Source organism: Physeter macrocephalus, chromosome 11 (assembly GCF_002837175.3).
Source record: "Physeter macrocephalus isolate SW-GA chromosome 11, ASM283717v5, whole genome shotgun sequence".
Lineage (NCBI taxonomy): Eukaryota > Metazoa > Chordata > Mammalia > Artiodactyla > Physeteridae > Physeter > Physeter macrocephalus.
Genome location: NC_041224.1, coordinates 121,997,507 through 122,022,568, shown reverse-complemented (window position 1 = coordinate 122,022,568; position 25,062 = coordinate 121,997,507). Strand labels below are relative to the sequence as shown.

At 34.7% G+C, this 25,062-nt stretch overlaps 1 protein-coding gene across 1 annotated transcript in view; it reads left to right on the top strand.

The window, feature by feature from the left end:
* SEC23A (SEC23 homolog A, COPII coat complex component) overlaps positions 1 to 25,062 on the top strand; it is a 62,108-nt gene that overhangs the window by 14,247 nt on the left and 22,799 nt on the right. The window contains exons 8-14 of the mRNA XM_007117510.4: positions 5,134 to 5,292; positions 6,418 to 6,533; positions 10,203 to 10,326; positions 15,144 to 15,224; positions 16,240 to 16,329; positions 18,413 to 18,519; positions 22,299 to 22,452. Of these exons, the coding sequence (XP_007117572.1) occupies positions 5,134 to 5,292; positions 6,418 to 6,533; positions 10,203 to 10,326; positions 15,144 to 15,224; positions 16,240 to 16,329; positions 18,413 to 18,519; positions 22,299 to 22,452 (831 nt within the window). The remainder of the gene's footprint in view (positions 1 to 5,133; positions 5,293 to 6,417; positions 6,534 to 10,202; positions 10,327 to 15,143; positions 15,225 to 16,239; positions 16,330 to 18,412; positions 18,520 to 22,298; positions 22,453 to 25,062) is intronic.

The following is a 25,062-nucleotide window of genomic DNA, read 5'->3' as shown; positions in this document are numbered from 1 at the left end:
GATTATGACTTTGATCACTCATTAAGGTGTGTCTCCTAGGTTTCTCCACTGTAAAATTACTCTTATTTCCCCTCCTTTTGTAATTAATAAACGTTAGATGGTGAGGATCTTTGAAACCATGCAAATATCCTATTCCTCATCAAACTTTCAATTTATTCATGTATTAATATCACTGTGGATTCGTGGTTTCCTATTTTTTACAGTGAGTTATCTGTTACTATCATTTTTTATTCTCTTAACTTTCTACTTTGACATAATTCCAAACATATGGAAAAGTTACAAGAATGGTTCAAAGAATTCATTTAAACCTTTCACCCAGATTCCTCAAATGTTAACATTTTATTACATTTGCTTTATCCTTCTCTCTCCAGGTATTTATATAGATAGTGTGCTCTCTCTATAAATATAGATGTAGCTATATATAGGTATCTATTTATATGTTACACACATATAAATTTTTAAAAACCATTTGAAAGTCAGTTACAAACGTGATGTCCCTTTACTTCTAAGTTCTTTTTTTTTTTTTGCATTACGCGGGCCTCTCACTGTTGTGCCCTCTCCCGTTGCGGAGCACAGGCTCTGGACGCGCAGGCTCAGTGGCCATGGCTCACGGGTCCAGCCGCTCTGCGGCATGCGGGATCTTCCCGGACCAGGGCACGAACCCGTGTCCCCTGCATTAGCAGGCGGACTCTCAACCACTGCGCCACCAGGGAAGCCCTACTTCTAAGTTCTTTAGTGCGCATTTCTTAATTACATAAGACCATTCCTTGGTATAACCGCAGTTCATTTAACAATCATGAAATTAACATTTATATAACACTATTTTCTAATCTTTAAACTTTATTCAGATTTCACCAGTTATCCTAATAATACTGTGTATTGTATTCAGTTGTCATGTGTCTTTGGTGTCCTTTATTCTGGAACACTTCCACAGTTTTTCTTTGTGTTTCATGACAATACTTTTTAGGAGTATAGGCTAGTTATTTTGTAGAAGGACTCTCAATTTGGGTTTATCTGATCTTTAATCATGAGTAGATTGAGCTTATGCACTTTTGGCAGGAATATTGCAAAACTGATTTGTGTTCTGCTTAGTGCAACATATCAGGAAGTTTTATTACTACTGTTGTTACTTAGCTTTGATCACTTGGATAAGGTGGTTTCTGCCAGGTTTCTTCACTGTAGAGTTACATTTTTTTCACTGTAGAGTTAAGTATCTAATGGGGAGATACCTCGTATATTCATCAAACTTTTACCCAATAGTTTTAGCATCCATTCATGATTCTTGCCTGGTCAATTATTGTTGTGATGGGTGCTAAATAGTGACTTTCTAATTCCATAACTTCTACATTTATTAGTTGGCTTTCTACTTGAGGAAGAGCATTCTGTTCTTCCCCATTTATATATTTATATTGGTGTGGATTCTTATTTCATCCAATGGATTATATTCCTTTACTATCATTATTTATTTTGATACTCAAATTGTCCCAAATTTGGCCAGTGGGAGCCCCTTCAAGCTGGCTCCTGGGTCCTTATTATATGTCCTTATTATATGTCATCGTTGTTTGAACATTTGCTTGCTTTCTAGTACAATAAGATGTTCAAGGCTCATCTTACACCTGCCCTGGACCTGATATCAGCCATTTTGAAGCCCTGGTTTCTTTTAGCTTTGGTTCCACCAGGCAGATCTAGATGCTTCATGTGCTCACTGTTACTGGAATGTCATTGCTTGTATGTCCTAGTGGATGGAGCTAAGAAATATATGTATGTGCATATGTATATGTATGTATGTATGTTTCTATAAATGTATGTATACACACATACATATATAATTATGTATGTGTGCATATATACACATATATCTAAGTACCCCTGCATACATCTCTGTCTGTCTCTATTAAAACCACAAACACTGTATATTAAAAACCAAGAGTTCTTTCAGATATATCTAATTCCAATTCAGTACCACCGGGTTTATTCTATCCTTCCCATATTTGTAACTCCCTTCTCTGACCACAGGAAGCTGGTTCGGACTTTTCAAAATATGTTTACTTATTTGCTCAGTCCTAGAATACACATAGAATAGTTTTAGAATTTCTAGCTCGGACCTCTGAAAAAGAAGCCTAAGAGTTAGAGCTCAGTAGTTTTTAACATTCTGAGGATATACAGGACAAAATATACTGTACTCAAAAGTGAACGGGTTTAGTTATCCACAACCTCCCTCCTCTTAGTGTGGTTATGTTTTTCATTTGCTGTACATTCTGTGCATTTCTTTTTTTAAAATCCCATTCTTGTTTTGTATGTGTATATATGTGTAGGGAAACATTAACATGATTCCAAATAAGAGTTGTACAAAAAGATACACTCAGACTAGTCTCAGTCCCTTTGTTGGATGAAACTTGTCTTCTAATAAGGTTCTTAAGAAGACTTAAGGATACAGAATTTCCTAACCTGTCGAATGTTTAAACTGTTTTTCTGTGGCCTTTTTATACTTGAAGGATAGCTTGGTTGGATATAAAAAGCCTTGGTTCTCACTTTCTTTCCTATAGTTTTTGAAAATGATGCTCCATTGTTTTCTTGCTTTGATGTTGTTTTTGACGAGACTGATGCCAGTCTAATTCTCTTGCCCTTGTAAATTATTTGATCATTTTCTTGGAGTATTACTAGTATGTCTTGTGGGTTAATTTTCTCTAGTGCCTGGTGATCCTTTTCTATATGTGTATTCAAGTATTTTGTTTCTATAAAGTTTTCTTGTATTACAGTTTTAAGTGTTTGTTTTTTCATTGTTTTGTTTATCTTCTTTAAGAACTCCAATTATACATAAATTGGATCTTTCCTTTTTTCTATTTCAACCACTTTATCTCTGATCTTTTATTATTTATTTCGTTTTCATGCTCTTGATTATTTTTTTGCTTTTCTTTAGTGCCCCTTAATAAGTTTTCATTTGAATCTGGCAGTTGTTCTATGCTGGCTGCTAGCTTCCTTCTTTCTTCCATGTACTTTCCCCCAAACTGCCCTAGCTTGTGTGAAGGCTTGCATGGGAGATAGCTCACTGGGACTTAGTGTTTTTTTTTTTTTTTTTTTTTACTTATAAGTAACTTGAAGTTTGAATGCTTTTTGAGTTCTAGGTATGAAGGTGTGTGGTTTGTATACTTTAATTTGTGCTTGTTCTTTACTGATGTTTCAGCTTTACATGACTGCTGTTACCTCAGCAGGATGATACCCAGTATGAAAACAGTATTTTTATTTGTTTATTAATCTAGTTTAAGAATGTTATAGAAGTAATAAGTATACCTAATAAAAACATTCAAACAATATGCAAGGATGTATAAAAATGAAAAGTAAAAGGCAGTTTTCCTTGCTCTTGCCTAGATTTGTTAATCATGAATTTTTAAAATTATCATCAAAGTATATATCATTGACATTCTTTTCTGAAGCTATAATGTAGCTTGAAAATGCACTGTGTATTTTTGTTCAATAACTGCGTATAGAAATTAGAAACAAAAGCATTTCAAATATGATATATAAATATTGTTAATTGTGGAATAGGGTGGTTATACACATAGAGAAGGAGATGTAATTCTTTGTCATTGCAGTTTTGCTGCTTGCTGGAGAATCTTTCATGTATTAAAGTCTTAGGATACCTTAAAATTTTTTTTCTAGATTCCCTGTTTCTTTTGGATTGTACTCAGTTCTTTTGTTTATTATAAATTTTCTGAGTTTTTGCATGTCTAAAAATGTTTTTTAATTTTTCCCTCTCACTTCATTTGTACTTTGGGTCCCTATCTTCAATAGCATCTTTGAGCCATTCCTTGCTAGTATTCTAACAGATAGTTTATTGGATAATTTGATGTAGTCTCATTCTTAATCCTTTTCAGGAAACTTATTTTTCCCACTGAACATTTTTAAAATGTTCTCTTTAATTTTAGAGTTCTGAAATTTCATTAGGCTGCGTTTAGGTTTGATTATGTTTTCATTAATTATATTTGGTTTTTGGTAGGTCCTTTCATTCTGAAGACTCCTGTCATTCTTCAGCTTACTTTATTTTTTTCTTTTTTATTCTATATTCATTAGATTGATGCTGGACTTCTGCATTTCTTCATATCTTTATTTTTTTTCCTCATATTTTCCTACTTTGCCCCTATTTCTTAAAGGTTTCTTCAAGTTTATTTTCCATATCTCTAACTTGGTCTTCAGACATGCTTTTTAGCCCATTCTTTGAGGTATTTTTACTTTTGCCATGATTTTAATTCTAGAATCTCTTGAGAGTTGTCATATATGTTTTGATATTCATTGTGACATGTGTTCTGTTCTGTATCTTTCAGCCCCCAATTTCTATGCTAAGAACCTTCTCTGGGAAGATTGCCTACTTTTCTCAGAGAGCTGTTCTTAGGAATTGCTAAAATCTGTTGTCATTAGCTGCTGTTTCTGGAACTGACTGCACTTCTTTGGCCCATTGCTGCTTTTTGTGTTTTTTTGACTCTATATATAGAGTTTTTAAGATATTCCCTTGGGACTATCTGGCTTACTTTTGGTATATATATATGTACATATATATTTTAAATTATACATAATATATATAGTTAAAATTCTTTTGTGAATCTAGTACAATCTGTTGTTTGGATTCCTCAAAATTTATAGTCTGCTGATAGTACTCTTTCTTATTTATTTTTTAAACAGTACCATTTATATCATTTCACTGGCATCTTGGGAAGAAGGGGGAGGTAGAATGAAGTACTCAATCCATCAGTTTGAATTAGAAATATAAGTTGTGCATGTATTTTAAGCATAGAAAACAAAAATAACAACCAAACAGAAAAAGTTACCCTCTTTTCTTCTTCTTTTCCTACTCTTCCCTATCTAGTACTAGTTAAGCAGGAGGAACATCCTTGCTTATAGGGATCAGGTTTATAGATTATTTTAAAATTAGGAAGGCATTGCTATTAGAATAGGATTTCAAAAGAAAGATATTCACACAAACATCTTGTTTTTAAATTTTGTTTTAAACATTTGATTATTCTTGGAAAATGTATGCTTCCCTGTTTTCTAGAAAGAATATATCAAAATTCACTATCATAAATGTATATCCATATGTTTTCCTTTAAACTCTTCTCATGAGTTACTTTTTCCTGATAGTGTACTTTTCCCAACACTGGTGCTCGTATCATGATGTTCATTGGTGGTCCAGCCACTCAGGGGCCTGGAATGGTGGTTGGAGATGAATTGAAGACACCCATAAGATCATGGCATGACATTGAAAAAGACAATGCCAAATATGTTAAAAAGGGAACTAAGGTAATTTTGGTTTTTAAGTCTTTTTGCCTTATTAGAAAAATTCATTTGATGGAAGAGGAAGAATATAATTACTTTATGATAAATCTGATATTGTGATGATCCTGCAACTGCTCCTCAGAATTAGAGAAATAGTCTTTTTCTTCCTCGATAATTTGTTATATTTTTTCTGGTTTTAAATATTTAAAAACTTAATAGGGGGCACCAATAGGTGTCTCTTTAAAAACTACTCCTGAGAGAAAACCTGTCTGTCTTTTTTAATATTCATGTTAAAGAATGTCTTTCCCATCAGGAAGAATTTCTTGAATTTTCCAATTTTTCATTTCCAGGAGGCTGCCCTTTAGATATGTATATTGTTCATAGCTTGAATAGTCCGTCATTTTCTCATAAGTTGTTCTCTGTTCATGTAACTTCAATTTTATCTGGGTTTGTGGCAGTACATTTTCACTACTGTTGATTCTTTATACCCTTGTATTCGTTCTGCTTGTTAATGTCCCATCCCTCCCCCCCTTTTTAAAAAAATTGTCTAGAGTTTACAATTTTAGTTTAGTTGTCCTGTATTATCTCATATTTCTTTTTGGTAGTCATTATTATAGTTTTAGGGTGTAATTAATAACAGATAATTTTTGTCACTATTAATGGATGCTTTTTTTCCTGTCACCTAATTTCCCTTTTGAATTTGGAGTATTTCTTAGAGCTTCAAAAAAAGTTTTATATTGGTTTATCTTAATGCTTTTGCTATTGTCTGTTTTTCATGTTACTTGAGTATAGATTTATCCAGGAAAAAGACTTCTGTGTTGTTCTTCCATCATGTGTATGTATGAAGAGCAACATGCCTTTCTTCAAGGTTAGCTCGAAATTTAGGAGTTCATTTAGAATGAATGGCATTTAAAGAAAAGAATGTGAAAATGTCAGACTTTTTAGAAGTTATCGTATCATTTTATGAGACGTTATTGTATCATTTTATGAGACGTTATAGAAAATTAAATTAGAACAAATCACATTTAAATTATTATGGATTATTCTTTTAGTATTTCTTAGATCATTTTAATTTATTAATGGCAAAAGATTTATAGTATGATTAAGTTTGTACATTACTTTGATTTGATCTTAAAAAATCTGTTGTAGCATTTTGAAGCATTGGCTAATCGCGCCGCTACGACTGGTCATGTTATTGATATCTATGCATGTGCATTAGATCAGACAGGTCTCCTGGAGATGAAATGCTGTCCTAACCTTACTGGGTATGTATATACATTTTTACAAGTATTGCAGTTATAAACTAATAACGACACTTTACAAATATAAACCAATAATGGAAAAAAAAACAGTCATTATCCTGCCACTCTAGGGCAACAGCTATTAACAGTTTTTGATACTCCTTTCAGTAAAGCTTACTTTAAATTTTTTCTAAAATACAGTTAAAAAGGCACAAGTTCTGTTTGAAAAGATCATCTTCATACCCTTCAGTCATTGTTTTATATTATTATTTTGGTAGCTTTTTTGAGATGTAATTCACATACTATAAAATTATTTAAAGCATGTAATTTAATGTGTTTTTTTAAGTATATTCTACCCATCACCATAATTTTATTTTAGGACATTTACATTATCCCAGCAAAAAACTCTGTACCTGTTAGCAGTCACTTCCCATTTCTCCTTCCTCCCCCTCCCCCTTTCAGCCTAGACAACCACTAAACTACTTTCTTTCCCTATAGATTTGCCTGTTCTTGATTTTAGGGGGAAACCATTTTATCCTTCACCATTAAGTGTAATGTTAGCTGTGGATTTTTGTAGATGCCTTCATCAGGTTGAGTATGTTCCTATTCCTAGTTTGTTGGATTTTTCTTTGACTGAGATGGGAAGTCATTAGAGAGCTTTCAGGAGAGGAGTGATATGATCTGACTTAATGCTTTACAAGGATCATTTGACTTTAGTTGTCTTTAGTACGTAGAGGGACACAGGAATATCAAGTGGTGGCATCACAGCTGGTGAGAAGTGGTTGGATTTGGGGTATATTTAGAAGACAGAATTTGCTAGGAGGTTGGATCTGGGGTTTGAGAAAACCAAATGAGTCGAGAAGGATTGAGTTGTCCTTTATTGAAATGGGTAAGACTGGGAGGAAGAACATTTGGGGAGAAGATTAGGAGTTCAGTTTTGAACATGTTTGGTTTAAGATGCCAGTAGACGTCCATGGGGAGAGGTTGAGTAGGCAGTTGGATATCAGAACCTACAATTCAGAAGATAGGTCTGAATTTATATCTAGAGATATAAATGCGGGAGTTGTCAGAATATTGCTGTGGTTTTTTTTTTTTTTTTTTGGCTGCGTTGGGTTGCTGTGCACAGTCTTTCTCTAGTTGCGGCAAGCGGGGGCTACTCTTCTTTGTGGTGCATGGGCTTCTCATTGCAGTGGCTTCTCTTGTTGCGGAGCATGGGCCCTAGAGTACATGGGCTTCAGTAGTTGTGGCACACGGGCTTAGTTGCTCCGCGGCATGTGGGATCTTCCCAGACCAGGGATTGAACCCATGTCCCCTGCATTGGCAGGCAGATTCTTAAGCACTGCGCCTCCAGGGAAGTCCCTATTGTCGGTTTTTTAAAGCAATAAAAATGGATGAGATTGTAAGATTGTGTAATTTAACACTACGAAGGTCATTGGTGACCTTCCTAAGGGCACTGAAAGTTGACTTAGAGTGAATAAGAAAAGGAACAGGAGGAGGGGATCGGAAGCAGCTGACATAGACCAGAGCTTCTCAGACTTTCATTTCACATGTACAAGTCAGTTGGATATCTTGTTAAAATATAGATTCTGGATTTAGTATGCATAGGATGGGACTTAAAATTCTGCTTTTCAGACAAGACCCTTGGTGATGCTAATGTTGTTGGACCAAGGGCAACTCTGAGTAGTAAAGGTATAGACAGCTCTTTCATAGAGATTTGCTGTAAAAGGGAGTGGATAAGTAGGGTATGGTATACGTTGACATTAATTTAGGATGTTTTACTAGGTTTAGTGATAACATAGATCATTCTAGATGACATGTTTGCAAAAGTAGAAAATCTGAAAAAATCTACATGCAAACTATTAGAATTAGTATGTTAAGTTGTCAAGACTTCTAAATCAAGGTCAGTGTACAAAATTCAACTATATTTTTGTATAATAGTAACAAATACAGTAGACCCTGGAACACCATGGGTTTGAACTGCACAGGTCCACTTATATGTGGATTGTTTTCAATATATACATACTATAGTACTACATGATCCTTGGTTGGTTGAATCCAAGGATGTGGAACCATGGATACGGAGGGCTGACTATAAAGTTTTACACAGATTTTTGACTGCACTTAAGGGTCTGTGCCCTAAACTCCGCATTGTTCAAGGATCAACTATAAAGAGCAAACAAAATTTAACAGCATACAATCTATAATAGCATCAGAGATAACATAAATTAGGACTTTAGCACTATCAAAAATAAAATTTCCGTTGATTAATTATACCACATCAGTTTTTTTCTTTTGCCTAATGTAATTTTTGATTGTTTTATTGTTTTAAAAACTACTTAAAATATTTTAAAAATATGATGAGCAAATACATGTAAATGTTTGTACTCAGGTTGTATATGGATATATATATCCGCCTTTTAATTTAAACAGTAGAAAGTTTTACATAGCTTCCCCTACTTTGCATTTTTTACTTGTATCTTGGAAATGCGTTTATAGTAGTACAGTTGACCCTTGAACAATTTGAGGATTGGGGGAACTGACCCTTTGCATAGTGGAAAGTCTGAATATAATTTTTAGTTGGCCCTCCATATCTGTGGTTCCTCTATATTTGCAGTTCTGCATCCTCAGATTCAGCCATCAGTGGATAGTGTAGTTCTGTAATATTTACTACTGAAAAAAATCTGCTCATAAGTGGACCCACGCAGTTCAAAACCTGTGGTTTTCAAGGGTCAGCTGTATATTACTCCATTGTGTGGTTGTACCGTATTTTATTCAGCTAGTCTAATAGATGGTCATCTGGATTGTTTCCAATCTTTTATTATAAATAGTACTTCAGTGAATAGACTTGTGCCTATATTTTGCTTTTTGGTTTTTGTTTACCCGATTATCTTTGGGATAGATTCCTAATAGTGGGGTGGCTGGATTACAGAGAAAATACATATGTAATTTTGTTAGATACTGTCAAGTTCCTTTGCATTGCACCATTTTCCATTCCCATAAGCAATTATGAGCATGCCCGTTTTTCCACAGCCTCATCAACAGAATATGTTGTCAGACTGATTTGCTGATTTATTAGGGTGGAAATGGCATCTCAGAATAGTTTTTATTTGACAGTTAGTGTTTTTAAAACTTAAAAAAATTTATAAAGGTACACGGTTACTGAAAAAAATTTAACAGTACTTAAGTGCATAAAGTGAAAATGCTCCCAAAATATGCCTGTATTCTCATTCACTGTTAAGTTCAGTGTGACACACAGAGACAATATATGCGTATACACACACTACACATGGAGATATTTATTTTTAATAATGAGAATGAATGCTGTGAACTGTCAGATGTCTTCACTAGTAGGGAGAACTGGGTAACTGGGATGGGAGAGACACATATATTACTATGTACCATTTTGTACTTTTTGAATTTTGTAATGTATAGATGTATTACCTATTTAAAGAAGAATTTTTAAAAATTCTTGAGGACAGATACAAGTGTTTGGGGCACTCAGGTACCCTCAGAATTGAGATTATTTGTGGTGTGGGGATATTTTCATATAATTGAGTTTTTAAAATTAATGTTAATATCACACATTTTGGGAAATATCTTTAAAATTTTGTTGGTAGTGTTGAAAAATAATTTACTTTTCTGGTTTTACACATGGACCCTTGTGTCACATTGTTTTTTGCTCTTTCCATGCAGAGGATACATGGTAATGGGTGACTCTTTCAACACTTCCTTATTCAAGCAAACTTTTCAAAGAGTTTTTACCAAAGATATGCATGGACAGTTTAAAATGGGCTTTGGTGGTACATTAGAAATAAAGGTAAGAACCAAAACTTGACATGTATGTTACCAAGAGAGAAATTTGTAGGCTTGATCATAATTTTAAAACATCATCAATCAAATTCAAGATATGCTTTAAAAATAGTGGTTATTTTGCATTAAACCTGGAGTTAGAGATTTGTTCACCAGAAAAATGTTCATCGTTAAATGTACAATGAAATTTTACTTGAGCATCCCTAACTAATTGTTAAAACAAGAGGAAATTATATAACTTTATACTCTTTTATATGAGTATAAAGTTATATAGTTTATACTTATATATAAAGTTATATAACTTTAACTCTATTTTTTGTTTATATAGGGTTTAACTTTTTTTTTTTTTTTGTGGTACACGGGCCTCTCACTGTTGTGCCCTCTCCCGTTGCGGAGCACAGGCTCCGGGCGTGCAGGCTCAGCGGCCATGGCTCACGGGCCCAGCCGCTCCGCGGCGTGTGGGATCCTCCTGGACCCGGGCACGAAGCCGTGTCCCCTGCATCGGCAGGCGGACTCTCAACCACTGCGCCACCGGGGAAGCCCTAGTGTTTAACTTTTTAAGTATAGGCATATCTCATTTTATTGTGCTTCGCAGATACTGCATTTTTTTTACAAATTGAAGGTTTGTGGCAACCCTGTGTGGAGCAAGTCTGCTGGCACCATTTTTGCAACAGCATTTGCTCACTTTATGTCTCTGTGTCACATTTTGGTAATTCTCACAATATTTCAAACTTTTTCATTATTATTAGATTTGTTATGGTGATCTGTGGTCCGTGATCTTTGATGTTACTATTGTAATTGTTTTGGGGCACCATGAACCGTGCCCATTTAAGACAGTGAACTTAATCAGTAGATGTGTGTGTTCTGATTGCTCCAGCTGCTGGCCGTTCCCTTGTCTCTCTCCCTTTTCTCAGGCCTCTCTACTCACTGAGACACAGCAATATTGAAATTAGGCCAATTAATAACCCTACAATGGTCTCTAAGTGTTCAAGTGAAAGGAAGAGTCCCACATCTCTCACTTTAAATCAAAAGCTTTGCGAGGAAGACATGTCAAAAGCCAAGACAGGCCAAAGCTAAGTCTCTTGGTTCCAAACAGTTGGTCAAGTTGTGAATGCAAAGGAGGAGATCTTAAAAGAAATTAAAAGTGCTACTCCAGTGAACACACAAAGGATAAGAAAGAAAAACAGCCTGACTGCTTATATGGAGAAAGTTTTAGTGGTCTGGATAGAGGATCAAACCTGCTACAACGTTTCCTTAAGCCAAAGCCTAATCCAGAGCAAGGCCTCTCCTCCCTTCAATTCTAGGAAGGCTGAGAGAGGTGAGGAAGCTGCAGAGGAAATGTTTGAAGCTAGCAGAGTTGGTTCATGTGGTTTAAGGAAAGAAGCCAGCTTTGTAACATAAAAGTGCAAGGGGAAGCATCGAGTGCTGATGTAGAAGCTGCAGCAAGTTATCCAGAAGATCTAGCTAAGATAATGAATGAAGGTGGTGGCTACATAAAACAACAGATTTTCAATGTATATGAAACAACCTTCTACTGGAAGAAGATGCCATTGAGAACTTTCATAGCTAGAGAGAAGTCAGTGGCAGGCTTCAAAGGACAGGCTGACTCTCTCGTTAGGGACTAATGTGGTCGGTGAGTTTAAGTTGACCTAATACTCATTTACCATTTCTCGAGATCCTTGGGCCCTTAAGAATCTACTCTGCCTATGCTCTATAAATGGAACAACATAGCCTGGATGACAGCATATCTGTTTACCGCATGGTTTACTGAATATTTTAAACCCACTGTTGAGACCTACCACTCAGAAAAAAAAGATTCTTTTCTAAATATTACTGCTCATTGACAATGCACGTGGTCACCTAAGAGCTCTGTTGGAGATCGACAATGAGATTCAAGTTGTTTCCATGCCTGCTAACACAACATCCATTATGCAGTCCATGGATCAAGGAGTAATTTCAACTTTCAAGTCTTATTTTTTAAGAAATACATTTCATAAGGCTATAGCTACCATAGACAGTGATTCCTCTGATGAATCTTGGCAAAGTAGATTGAAAACCTTCTGGAAAGAATTCACCATTCAGATGCCATTAAGAACATTTGTGATTCGTAGGAAGAGGTCAAAATATCAGTCTTAACAAGAGCTTGAAAGAAGTTGATTCCAACCCTCATGGATGAGTATGAGGGGTTCAAGGCTTCAGTGGAAGATGTAACTGCAGATGTAGTGGAAACAGAGAACTAGAATTGGAAGTAGAGCCTGAAGATGTGATTGAATTGCTGCAATCTCATGATACAACTTGAATGGAGAGGAGTTGCTTCTTATGGATGAGCAAAGAAAGTGGTTTCTTGAAATGGAATCTACTGATAAAGATGCTGTACAGATTGTTGAAATGACAACAAAGGATTTAAAATATTACATAAACTTAGTTGATAAAGCAGTGACAGGGTTTGAGAGGACTGACTCCAATTTTGAAAGAAGTTCAACTGTGGGTAAAATGCTATCAAACAACATTGCACGCTACAGAGAAACTGTGAAAGGAAGAGTCATTCGATGCAGCAAACTTCATTGTTGTCTTGTTTTAAGAAATTGCCACATATATCCAGACAAAACTCTAATTCAAAAAGATACATGCACCCCTATGTTCATAGCAGCACTATTCATGATAGCCAAGACATGGAAACAACCCAAATGTCCATCGACAGATGAATGGATAAAGAAGATGTGGTACATATACACATTGGAATACTACTCAACCGTAAGAAAGAAAGAAAGAAAGAATGCCCTTTGCAGCAACATGGATGCAACTAGAGATTATCATACTAAGTGAAGTAAGTAAGAAAGAGAAAGACAAATATCATATGATTTCACTTATATGTGGAATCTAAAATATGACACAAAGGAACCTATCTACAAAACAGAAACAGACTCACTGACATAGAGAACAGACTTGTGGTTGCCAAGGGGCAGGGGGCTGGGGGAGGAATGGAGTGGGAAGTTGGGGTTAACAGATGTAAGCTATTATATATGGAATGGGTAAACAACAAGGTCCTACTGTATAGCACAGAGAGCTGTATTCAATATCCTATGATAAACCATAATGGAAAAGAATATATAAAAAAGAATGTGTATATTTGTGTAACTGAATCACTTTGCTGTGCAGAAGAAATTAACACAACATTGTAAATCAACTATACTTCAAAAAAAAGAAACAGAAAAAAGAAATTGCCACAGTCACCCCAACCTTCAGCAACCACCATCACTCTGATCAGTCAGCAGCCATCAACATCGAGGAGAGACCCTCCACCAGCAAAAAGATTATGACTCACTGAAGGCTCAGATGATAGTTAGCATTTCTTAGCAATAAAGCATTTTAAAATTAAGCTATGTATATTGTTTTTTAAGACATAATGCTATTGCACACTTAATGGACTACAGTGTAGTATAAACATAACTTTATGTAACATAAAGTTATATAACATAACTTTGTGGGAAATAAAAAAATTGGTTTGATTTTCTTTATTCTCAATATTTGCTTTATTGTGGTGGTCTGGAACCAAAACCACAATATCTCCAAGGTATGCCTGTGTAGTTTTTTTAGGGCCAAATTTGCTTATGTTAGTGCTAGATTCTTTAATTGCAGGAGTTGGTATCTAACTTAAGAGAAACATTTTCTGTTCTATTTGGATAATCAGTAATTGTTTTTGGTAAGTTGTTGATATTATTCAATTCTATCATTCATTTCAAATTTGGGATTCAAGAAACCCAAAGGCTTAGTGTTATTTATAAGTGTCTTTCAAGCACATTGATTTTGAATTATTAAATATTTCTTGTTAATCCTCTTATTTCATCGAATGCTTGCTATATGTCCAGCATTAAGCTAGGAAATTGTAGAGATCTCAGGGAATATCTAAGGCACAGGTATTCTTATAAAGAACTTATTCTTGATAGAAAGACAAGATTAACACATGTGATTGAATGAAACAATAGTAGATTTATAAAAGAGCTGTAAAGGTTTAGGGAAGAAAAATGAATGTATGCAGGATACAATTTATCCTAGATGGTTTACAGTGACTTAGAGTGGCTTTTGAAACATGGCAGAGTTTAACTTGGTTGAGGAGAATGATTTTAGGAGAATCAGCATGGTATGTTTGGGAAAACTGCCCAGTGAGAGTGGATGGTTTATATTGGAATGTAAGTGAAATAGTTTTAATTGTGTGGTTTGGTTGTAGTTTGGAGATGCATGTGTAGGCAGAAGAAGCCCTTATAGGTTAATGAAGAACAGTGTTTGGGGTAAAATTTGTCTTGATAGTGGTATTCAAGATTTGTCAGGAAAAAGAATCTCATGTAAGAAAACTTGAGTTGGGCTTCCAAATTTTTAGATAGAAGATAACATTAGCTTAAATTTTGGGGTTAGTGGAGATTGGAAAGAAACCAGTCTTGGTGACAGATTTTCAATGGGAGTTAAAATAGAAGATGGTACACCAAAGTGTACTAGTCATTCCTTGGTATCTGTAGGGGACTGGTTCCAGGACACTCCCCCCACACCACCACTGCAGATGCTCAAGTCCTCTATAAAATGGTGTAATATTCTTATGTAACCTACACACATCCTCCCACATACTTTAAATCATCTCTAGATTACTTATAATACCTAATAAAATGTAAATGCTATGTAAATAGTTGCCTGTGCACAGCAAATTCTAGTTTTGCTTTTTAGAACTTTCTGAAAAACTTTTTTTCAAGTATTTTCAATCCGAGTTTGGTTGAACCTGCAGCTGTGGAACCCACTGATATGGAGGGCTGACAGTATATTCTTATTTTGCAGACCTCAAGGGAAATAAAGATTTCAGGAGCTATTGGACCCTGTGTGTCTCTCAATTCTAAAGGACCCTGTGTGTCTGAAAATGTAAGTCATCTTTATTCTAAAAAGAAAATGCAGTTAATTCTCAGGGCAGATCCAAGAGAGACCTGGGGTGGCAGTCTATAGCATTCCTTTCAAAATTATTGTGTGGGCTGTTTTTCAGTAGAATGTGGCTCAGCTTCCATTGGTATACCTCTATTTGTTGTTGTTCTTTCCACATACCCCTTTTCCCATCCACCCCTAAATTAAAACTTTTGTACTGTCACCAGTCTTCTATTTTTTTATACCTAAGTTATTCCTTGCCGAGCGTGCCTGAAAAAACAACAACTATGATTTGGAAATTTGGAGACTCCTGAAAGTCAAAATTAATTCTGAAATTTTTTTCCTTAGTAGAATTTCCGTCAAAGTAGCCAGCAGTTTTAAGCTTTTAAGCTTCAATTCCTTTATTTTCTTTTATCACATCTAGTGGACATATAAGGCACTTTGAAATGGTAGAATCATGTAGCTGTGGAGAGGATTATGGGACAAATAACAAAGTGTGCAATCATCTTTACAATGACAGAGTTTAAAAATTAATTTTAAGCAGTTTGCATGGAAAAATTTATATCTAAGAAGTTTTCTTGGGAATTAGACTGCTTAAATTACACAGTTCTGATCCAGAGAACCTATATTCATATATGCGTATGTTATATGTTAAATCACTATCTCTTTACACAGATTAGTTGGATAGAAGGATAATGTTACTTGTAATTACTTCATTAAATGGTATATATTTTTAAAGTCTACAATATGAAGAACTTGTGTCAATACTTTTGTAATTTACTTAGCAAGAATTTGAATTAATTATAATTTTATTTGTGTAAAAATTGCTTAAGTTTATTTCATGGTATATTTATATGATCTTAAAAAAATCTTAAACCTCTAACATTTATTGAATTAGTTAGAAACCTGAAATAGATTTTTTCTTACTGGTATTTTTTTCCACTTTTTCACCTTTATATATATATAGTAATAAACTATATTCTCTGGTTTTCAAACAGACTATGTTTTATTTTTACAGGAGATAGGAACAGGTGGCACTTGTCAATGGAAGATATGTGGACTCAGTCCCACTACAACCTTAGCCATATATTTTGAAGTTGTCAATCAGGTATGACTTTATATATGTGAATACTGAAATGTATATTTGAAAAAATACTTAATTTAGGCCATGAATATTTCCAGAGCTTATGACCCAAAGCTTATTCTGTTTTGGAGTTTTTGTTTGTCATTTTCCGTTTCTCAAGGCTACACTCCTTGGTGAGAGGATATACTATAATATAGATGTCAGGGAAACCTGCATATGCCCAACCTTGGGCAACCCAACTTTTAGTCTTAGTTTTCTTTTGTTTTTAATAAAAAATTGAAGCATAAACAAAATCTTAAATTCTGTTCTAGTTATGCATTTTTGTAATTAGGTATCTAGTTTCTCCTAGGTGTCTCAAGGTATATAATGATATTTGAGTCCTCCTATGAGAAAGTTTAATATATCAAAACTTATAGAAAAAGATTGGAAGGTAAAGATGCCAATATTTGGAAAAATTTTTTTCTGCTGCTGCAGGAAATAGTTATCATATTAAAGAATGATATAATGGATAAATTATTGACTTATATACCAATAGTTATTAGGCATAAAATGAACCACAATGTATTAGTGGTCAGCCTTCCTAAGACAGGTGCAGGAATTTTTTTTTACAATTAAAATTTGTGAAAAAGATAGTGCCTCTTATTGACAAACAGTTACAACAGCAACAAAGCAAAAATGTTGTCAAAGGGCATGAAGAAAGTTTCCCTATTGACCACCCCACTATTTCTTTCTGAGGATCATTATCATATATTACTCTTGGTCTCTTCTCATTAATGGTTTTCTGTTAGTCATCTCTTCATCATGTGATTATCTTCCTCAAAGCTCTGTTTTCATCTTATGTACCTAGGGGAGGAGAACTTAGCTCAATTTCTTTTTCTTTTTTTAAATTGAATTGTAGTTTATTTACAATGTTAGTTTCAGGTGTACAGCAAAGTGATTCAGTTATACATGTATATTTTTCTATTCTTTTTTCAGATTCTTTTCCCTTATAGGTTATTATAAAATACTGAGTATAGTTCCCTGTGCTATACAGTAGGTCCTTGTTGGTTATCTGTTTTATATATAGTAGTGTGTATATGTTAATCCCGAAGTCCTAATTTATCCCCCACCCTTTCCCCTTTGGTAACCATAAGTTTGTTTTCTATGTCTGTGGGTCTGTTTCTGTTTTGTATATAAGTTCATTTGTATCATTGTTTTTTTAGATTCCACATATAAACCATATCTTATGATATATGTCTTTCTCCGTCTGGCTTACTTCACTTACTGTTGATTATCTCTAGGTCCATCCATGTTGCTGCAGAAGACATTATTTCATTATTTTTTATGTTAGCTCATTGTCTTTTTATCCAGTTACTATTAGGCAAAATTGCCTCACTTATGCCTTTTCTTATCTGTTAATTTCTTTGCACTTCTCCCTTCATTTTGTTTTTTCATGTTTCTCTGAATTATATATTACTTGAAATTATTATATTGTATATATATTAATATATATATTATATATTAATTATATTATTATATATTAATTTATATTAATATATATTATATATAATATATATACTTGAAATTATATATTACTTAGGAAATTGATTTCCTAACTTGACTCACTCCTCTTATCCTCCATAATTTTTCTCCTCTCCCAAATCCGTTTTTTTTTCACGTGGCAAATCACCACTGTTTTGTATGCACTGGAGATAATCATCCTTCTGATAGATTTTAGAATGAATTTTGTTAGTGCTAGGATATGCAGTCCATGACTATATGACAACAATGTAATAGATCTTGCTTAGATTCTACTCTTTTATATTTATTTTATATTAATATATATTAATATATATTATATATAATATATATACTTGAAATTATATATTACTTAGGAAATTGATTTCCTAACTTGACTCACTCCTCTTATCCTCCATAATTTTTCTCCTCTCCCAAATCCGTTTTTTTTTCACGTGGCAAATCACCACTGTTTTGTATGCACTGGAGATAATCATCCTTCTGATAGATTTTAGAATGAATTTTGTTAGTGCTAGGATATGCAGTCCATGACTATATGACAACAATGTAATAGATCTTGCTTAGATTCTACTCTTTTATATTTATACAGCATAATGCTCCAATTCCTCAAGGAGGACGTGGTGCAATCCAGTTTGTGACTCAGTATCAGCATTCAAGTGGGCAGAGACGTATCCGAGTGACCACCATTGCTAGGAAGTAAGTTGTATTTGTTAGAGATTTGATTTACATATCAAAACTATTCTGGGTTGTGCTCCCAAACTGGCTTCCTATTTTGAGTGACCTTTTGGAATGAAGTTAGTCTGGAAAGAATTCTTAGATGAGGTGAGTCTAGAAGTGAACAGGCTTTTGGTTTTTTTCTGTTTGTTTTGGACTTGATTGTCTGGGTAGGAAAAGTGTTGGTCAGTATAAAGTTAACCTGATTTAGGCATAGCCTAGAAAATGGACACTGAAGGCATTGTAACTCTCATTTTATTGAACTGTATTTAAACTCTAGCTTCATTTCTGAAAACCATGAGACTATTTTGGTGAGTGACGGACATGGCCTAATGAACAGTGTTGTGTTGGATGGTTTGTTACTTAGCAGAGGGTAGTATGTAGAGAGATTTATTGTCCTGCTGTAACTTTGCTTTGACTTAAAATCCTAGATGAATGTTAAGGGAATACATTATTCCTTTGAAGAAAAAGTGCCCCCTGAGCTTTCCTTTAGATCTGTTCATTTGCACATCATGAACTTGGAAGTATTGATTCTTGGCGAACATCTCAATTTATTTATGGCCCCTCAGCACACACCCCCAACCCCATATGCACGTATAACTTAACTTGGAATTCAAAACATTTACTTAAGGAAACAACTGGACATACCAATTTGAGGGATATTTTATAAAGCCACTGGCTTAGACTCTTCAAAAATGTCTTAGAAGGCGAAGAAAGTATTAGTAACCAGTTCAGATTAAAGGATACTAAAGAGAATTACATCTAAAGCCAATATATGATCCTGGATAAAATCCTTTCAGGAAAATTTTTGCTATAGAGGACCTTGTTGAGACAATTGGGGAAATTTGAATATGGTCTACATATAGGATAATAGTATTTTATCAATGTTTAATTTCATTAATTTAGTAATTAATTGGGGCTATCTAAGAGAATTTTTTTGTTCTTAGGGTACACACTGAAGAATTTAGGGGAAAGGATGATGTATCTGTAACTTACTCTCAAAAAGTTTGGCAAAAGAAAAAGTGTATGTGTATGAAGGAAAAGAGAATGATAAAGCAGAATGTTACATTGCTAACAATTGATAAATCTAGGTGATGGATATATAGGAGATTATTCTACTTATAGCTTTATGTTTGAAATATTCGTAAAATGAAAAGTTCTAAAAAGAGTTAGGTTAATCATTCAAGAGAAAGGGAACTTTTGTCATGAGAAATTTTTCATGGGTTTATATATTTTCAGTGTTTTACACAGAATTTATGAGGCTAGTTGTAGAGAGATACTATGTGTGTTATGGTGCCATTTATATCATTGTGTCTCACCAAAGCACCCACTCTTTCAAATTAACTTCTCCTGACCATTTTCAATCATCAAGGCTTATTTTTTTTCTTTATTTATTAGAAATATGACTTTAGGGGCCTAGGCAAGTGCATTTGTTAAGTGAATAAGCCATATGAAAATAAAGGACTCAAGTTCCTGAGATACAGTCAAAAGTTATCCTATATTTATAGAGAAAATAACTTTGATCTGGAAAGTTTGGTTTGAAACTAGTTGTAAGAATCACAGTGAAGGGGTACTGAAAATACAAAAGACAGATTTTACAATGTGAACAAACCCTTTAAACTTTAAGAGCAAAATTTTAAATTTATGGCTAAAGAACTTTTAAGTAGTAAATTTTTATGTGCTTACTTGCTAATTTATTTTCACTACTGAACCATTATATTGATATTTTCAGAAGAAAAATGTCACCTTTATGTTTCAGTTTGAAGCAAGTGAATACCATGGTCATACAAGTTGGGAAAATACCAATTTAAAACAATTTTGTTTTTGGGAATTCCCTGGTGGTCCAGTGGTTAGGCCTCAGCACTTTCACTGCCGTGGGCTCGGGTTCAATCCCTGGTTGGGGAACTAAGATCCCACAAGCCGTGCGGCATGACCAAAACAAACAAACAAAACCCAGCTTTGTTTTTAGCTCTATGATATTTTTTAATTAAAAAATTAAAAAATAGGGACTTCCCTGGTGGTCCAGTGATAAAGAATCTGCCTTCCAATGCAGGGGATGCAGGTTCAATCCCTGGTTAGGGAACTAAGGTCCCACATGCCGCTGGGCAACTAAGCCCGTGTGCCACAACTACTGAGCTTGTGCGCCTCAACTAGAGAGCCCGTGTGCTGCAAACTACAGAGCTCACTTGCTCTGAAGCCTGCGCGCCACAACTAGAGAGAGAAAACCTGCACGCCACAATTAGAGAGAAGCCTGTGCACCGCAATGAACAGCCTGTGTGCGGCAACGGAAGATGCTCAACGAAGATCCCGTGTGCCACACCTAAGACCCGGTGCAGCCAAAAAAATTTTTTAAAAATTAAAAAATAACTATTAGTATAATCGCTAAGTGTTCAAATTGCACTAAAAATAACTTTTGAAATTACCAGCTCTTGGGACTTCCATGGTGGTCCAGTGGTTAAGAATCCGCCTTCCAATGCATGGGATGCGAGTTCAACCCCTGGTTGGGGAACCAAGGTCCCACATGCTGTGGGGCAACTAAGCCCATGCACCACGACTACTGAGCTCGCACGCCTCAACTAGAGCCCGCATGTGCAAACTACAGAGCCTATGTGTTCTGGAGCCCGTGTGCCACAACTAGAGAAGCCTGCGTGCTGCAACGCAGACCCAGTGCAGCCAAATATATATATATATAGTGCTTTGCATGGTGTAGCTTTTAAAAAAATAATTACCAGCTCTTATTCCTTTATTTATTCTCATTCTTTTCTGCCTCTTGGTATTTCGTTAGACTGAGATAATTCGTGGGTATCAGTCATCTGGAAAATATTTTTAAATTTTTCGTCTATTTGAAAAAAATTAAAAATAGAGGAAGAAAGGAGAAGAATTTTGAAAGTTGCTGCCGGGATTTTCTTGGGATCACGTCTTACATCTTTGAGTCCTGTAAAAGGGGTTCAACTTTTCACGAAGTCTATAACTATTGCCAGAATTGCTTAAAGTGAGGTACTTTAGAACTAAGATCAGCTGAAGTATTACAAAACTCTGTGAAATGTTAAACAAACAAACAAAAGTTATTGCTGGGTCTACCCAAGATCAGTTTGGATTAGATTTATAGAACATGTGAATTTAATAAATTACTGCTATTTTGTATGTAATTTCTAATTTATCCCTTAGACTAAAATTTTTACTTATTAATTTTTAATTAGTTTTAGTGTGTTAATGTGGAGAGAAAAGAATATATAATAATTTTAATTATGTAATTTTTATCACTAATAATTGAATTAAAGACCAATGAGAAAATATTCTGATACTTTATTCATTTTCCAGTTTAGTAAATGACAATTACTTAGTCTGGGAGAAAACTTTATTTTTTATTTTTCTATTTCAATATTTTTGCTTTTATAAAATTGAAGAAGTGAATTTTTAAAGTCTGATATACCAACTTGTGTATCTATGTGCATATGCACACACATTTTTACATGTAAAAATCTTAATGTTTTAAGGAATGTGTTTGGAAATCGACCTTTACAGTTATTTTAGAGAATTTTATTAGGTTTGGATATATTTTTCTGAAAAACAGTGACTACTATGCTGAAACTACTACTAGTGATTTTTTTTAAAGCTAATTTTTCTAGGTAATATTGGAATTTTGAAATATTGAAGTAATTTTCTGTATCTTTTAAATTTAAATCTGTGTGACAGCCAACTATGATATCATGAATATAATAATTTAGCAGCACTTCTTGCTTTCTTCTTCTTGTCTTTAGCTGGGCAGATGCTCAAACTCAAATCCAAAACATTGCTGCATCTTTTGACCAGGAGGCAGCTGCCATTCTTATGGCTCGGCTGGCAATATATAGAGCAGAAACAGAAGAAGGTCCAGATGTGCTTAGATGGCTAGACAGGCAGCTCATTCGACTGGTAAGAAGTAAACATCATACTTTTCTAGATCCGTATGCATTTATTTGTAGTCAATTATTTTCTGATAATCTCTTTCAAGGTACTTGACAGTGTAACTGAAAGTCCGTATGAGGGACTCCTAGTTGCTGAGAAAGGCATAGTAATGGATAGCAGAGTTAATTTATCTCTTCCAGTAAATGAAAATGTCTTTTTTCCTTAAAATAAAAGAGTGACAATTATGTAACCTATTATTGTTATTATTTTGGGGGGCTGATATGAAATTAATTCCCAATTTAATCCTAAATTACTATATCTGTTTTTACTGCTTTTTTGCATATTTTCCTTCATTGCTGTGGTTTAAATTTTCTATTTTCATTTTAATGGAAATTTTAAGAGAAATTAATTAGGATATAAAAATTATACACATTAACATATAAAAATATAGGCAAGTCTTTTTTATCTGGATCTAGATTAACAAAGTGTATGTTAGTAAAGTTATTGATAATGATGATTTACTTGAGCTTTTAACATGTCAGGAGCCCATTACTTTCATTATGACCTAGAATGATTAGTTCTGTTTTTTTTTTTTTTTTTTTTAAATATTTATTTATTTATTTATTTGGTTGCACCAGGTCTTAGTTGCGGCACGCGGGCTTCTTAGCTGTGGCATGCGAACTCTTAGTTTTGGCATGCATGTGGTATCTCATTCCCTGACCAGGGATTGAACCCAGGCCCCCTGCATTGGGAACTCAGAGTCTTATGCACTGTGCCACCAGGGAAGTCCCAAGTTCTGTTCTTAATGCTTCATTTTCACTCAGCAAATTCTGGCCTATAATTTCCTTGAAAGTACTTCTTCAGTTCACCCTTCAGCTCAGACAGCCTGTTGAGAACTCTCTCTGCCAAGCTATCAAATTTCTGTTTGTAGCAGGAGGTTTTTGTGCCCTTTGTCTAGATTTTCACACAGTTTTAAAAACATTATCGAGGGAACTAGTTTTTGTTTAATAAAGTTAGCCATTTTTTGTAGCATCATCCAGAGCTTTTATTCTTTCATTTCTGAGGGTGTTTTTACACTAGCACCTCTTTGTGAATAAAGCAGTCTTATGACGACATCAGCCTATCTTTTTTTAACAATAGGCATGAAACCTCTCTTGGAGTCAACCACTGATTGGACACCATCAGTACAAATGTCGACATAGTTCCTCCAAGGTGGAGTTTTGTTTCCATATAAGAAGATCAAAACATTAAATATATTTTGACCTTTGCTTGTTTAGGGCAGCAGAAAAGTTCTCTTGAGTTTCACTATTATTTAGCAACTTGACATGACATTGGTGAAATCCGTTGACTCATCAGCCTGAATAGAGAAGCTGTTATTTTTCAGCTAATTACACAAAACTCTTCAGCATCATGTAACATGTCACGAATGCATCCACTTGTTATATTGTTTTAAGATGGAACCTTTTCAATTTCTCAGACTTCATCTTGTCCTAGCATTTTACTTACTGTTATTTTACATGTCATTGTTAGCGCTCATCAACTATATGACTTTTCCTTTTCTAGATAATAAATTTTGCTCTGAAGTATCTTGCTTCCTGAGCCTTTTCACTGATTGTGACTTTGTTTTAACAAACACTTTATTGTTTTGAGAGTCTAAAAGCTGTTTGAAGTAATCAGCGCCTTTGTCAAATGATTATGATCTGTAGTAAAGTACTTTTTCCATTTTGCTGGAGCTATTACTACATTTGTAGGCTGTGACATGACACAAAATTGGATAGTACAACTTGGCTTATCAGCCCCACGTAAAACCCACTGATAAGTAGCTTTCGGTGTGAAGATGGACTTTTTCTGGGTTCTATTGTATGGGTTTAGTGAAATGACTCAGAAGACTGTAATTCTTAGGAATTCTCTGTAGGCTTCTGTCTAGTATCTTTCTCTTCTCACACCTCAGCTTCAAAAATTGCTATATTGTTTGACATTCCTGTAAAACACAAATGCTAATAAAATATAAAATAGACTGGTCTTGTAAATAACTGAATGAGACAGTTGCAAAAAGTACAAAATGATAAAAATCTCACAATATAATTCAATTCTAAGCTACATATCCTGCAGTTTGCACCATTTACAACAGCAGCAAGTTGAGGGTAGAAGACAGGCAAGTCATGACATAATGAAAATTATACTCTGATCGTCTGTCACAGCAGTATAGCTTGTCTGTTCCCATGAGTCAGTTGGCAACTGTGTGTATAAGAGGGGATTGGTGGAGGTAGTTTCGGAGGGAAAGGCTGACATCATCAGACTGTTGCCAGGCTTTCTTTGCAAAACAGCTTTCATCAATTATCCATGACCCCCCCTTGTCTTGTGTCAAAAACTGAGAATGGAGTTATCCAAATGAATATAGTCCCACTGCCACGTGAGACTAAAAGATCTGCAATGAAACTGCTAACAGGATAACTTGGAAACTGCGTCACTGTGGCTGGCATCATATGGTGTGCAAAGTTCAAAAAATAATTTTTAGGGCTTCCCTGGTGGCACAGTGGTTGAGAGTCCGCCTGCCGATGCAGGGGACACGGGTTCGTGCCCCGGTCCGGGAAGATCCCACATGCCGCGGAGCGGCTGGGCCCGTGAACCATGGCC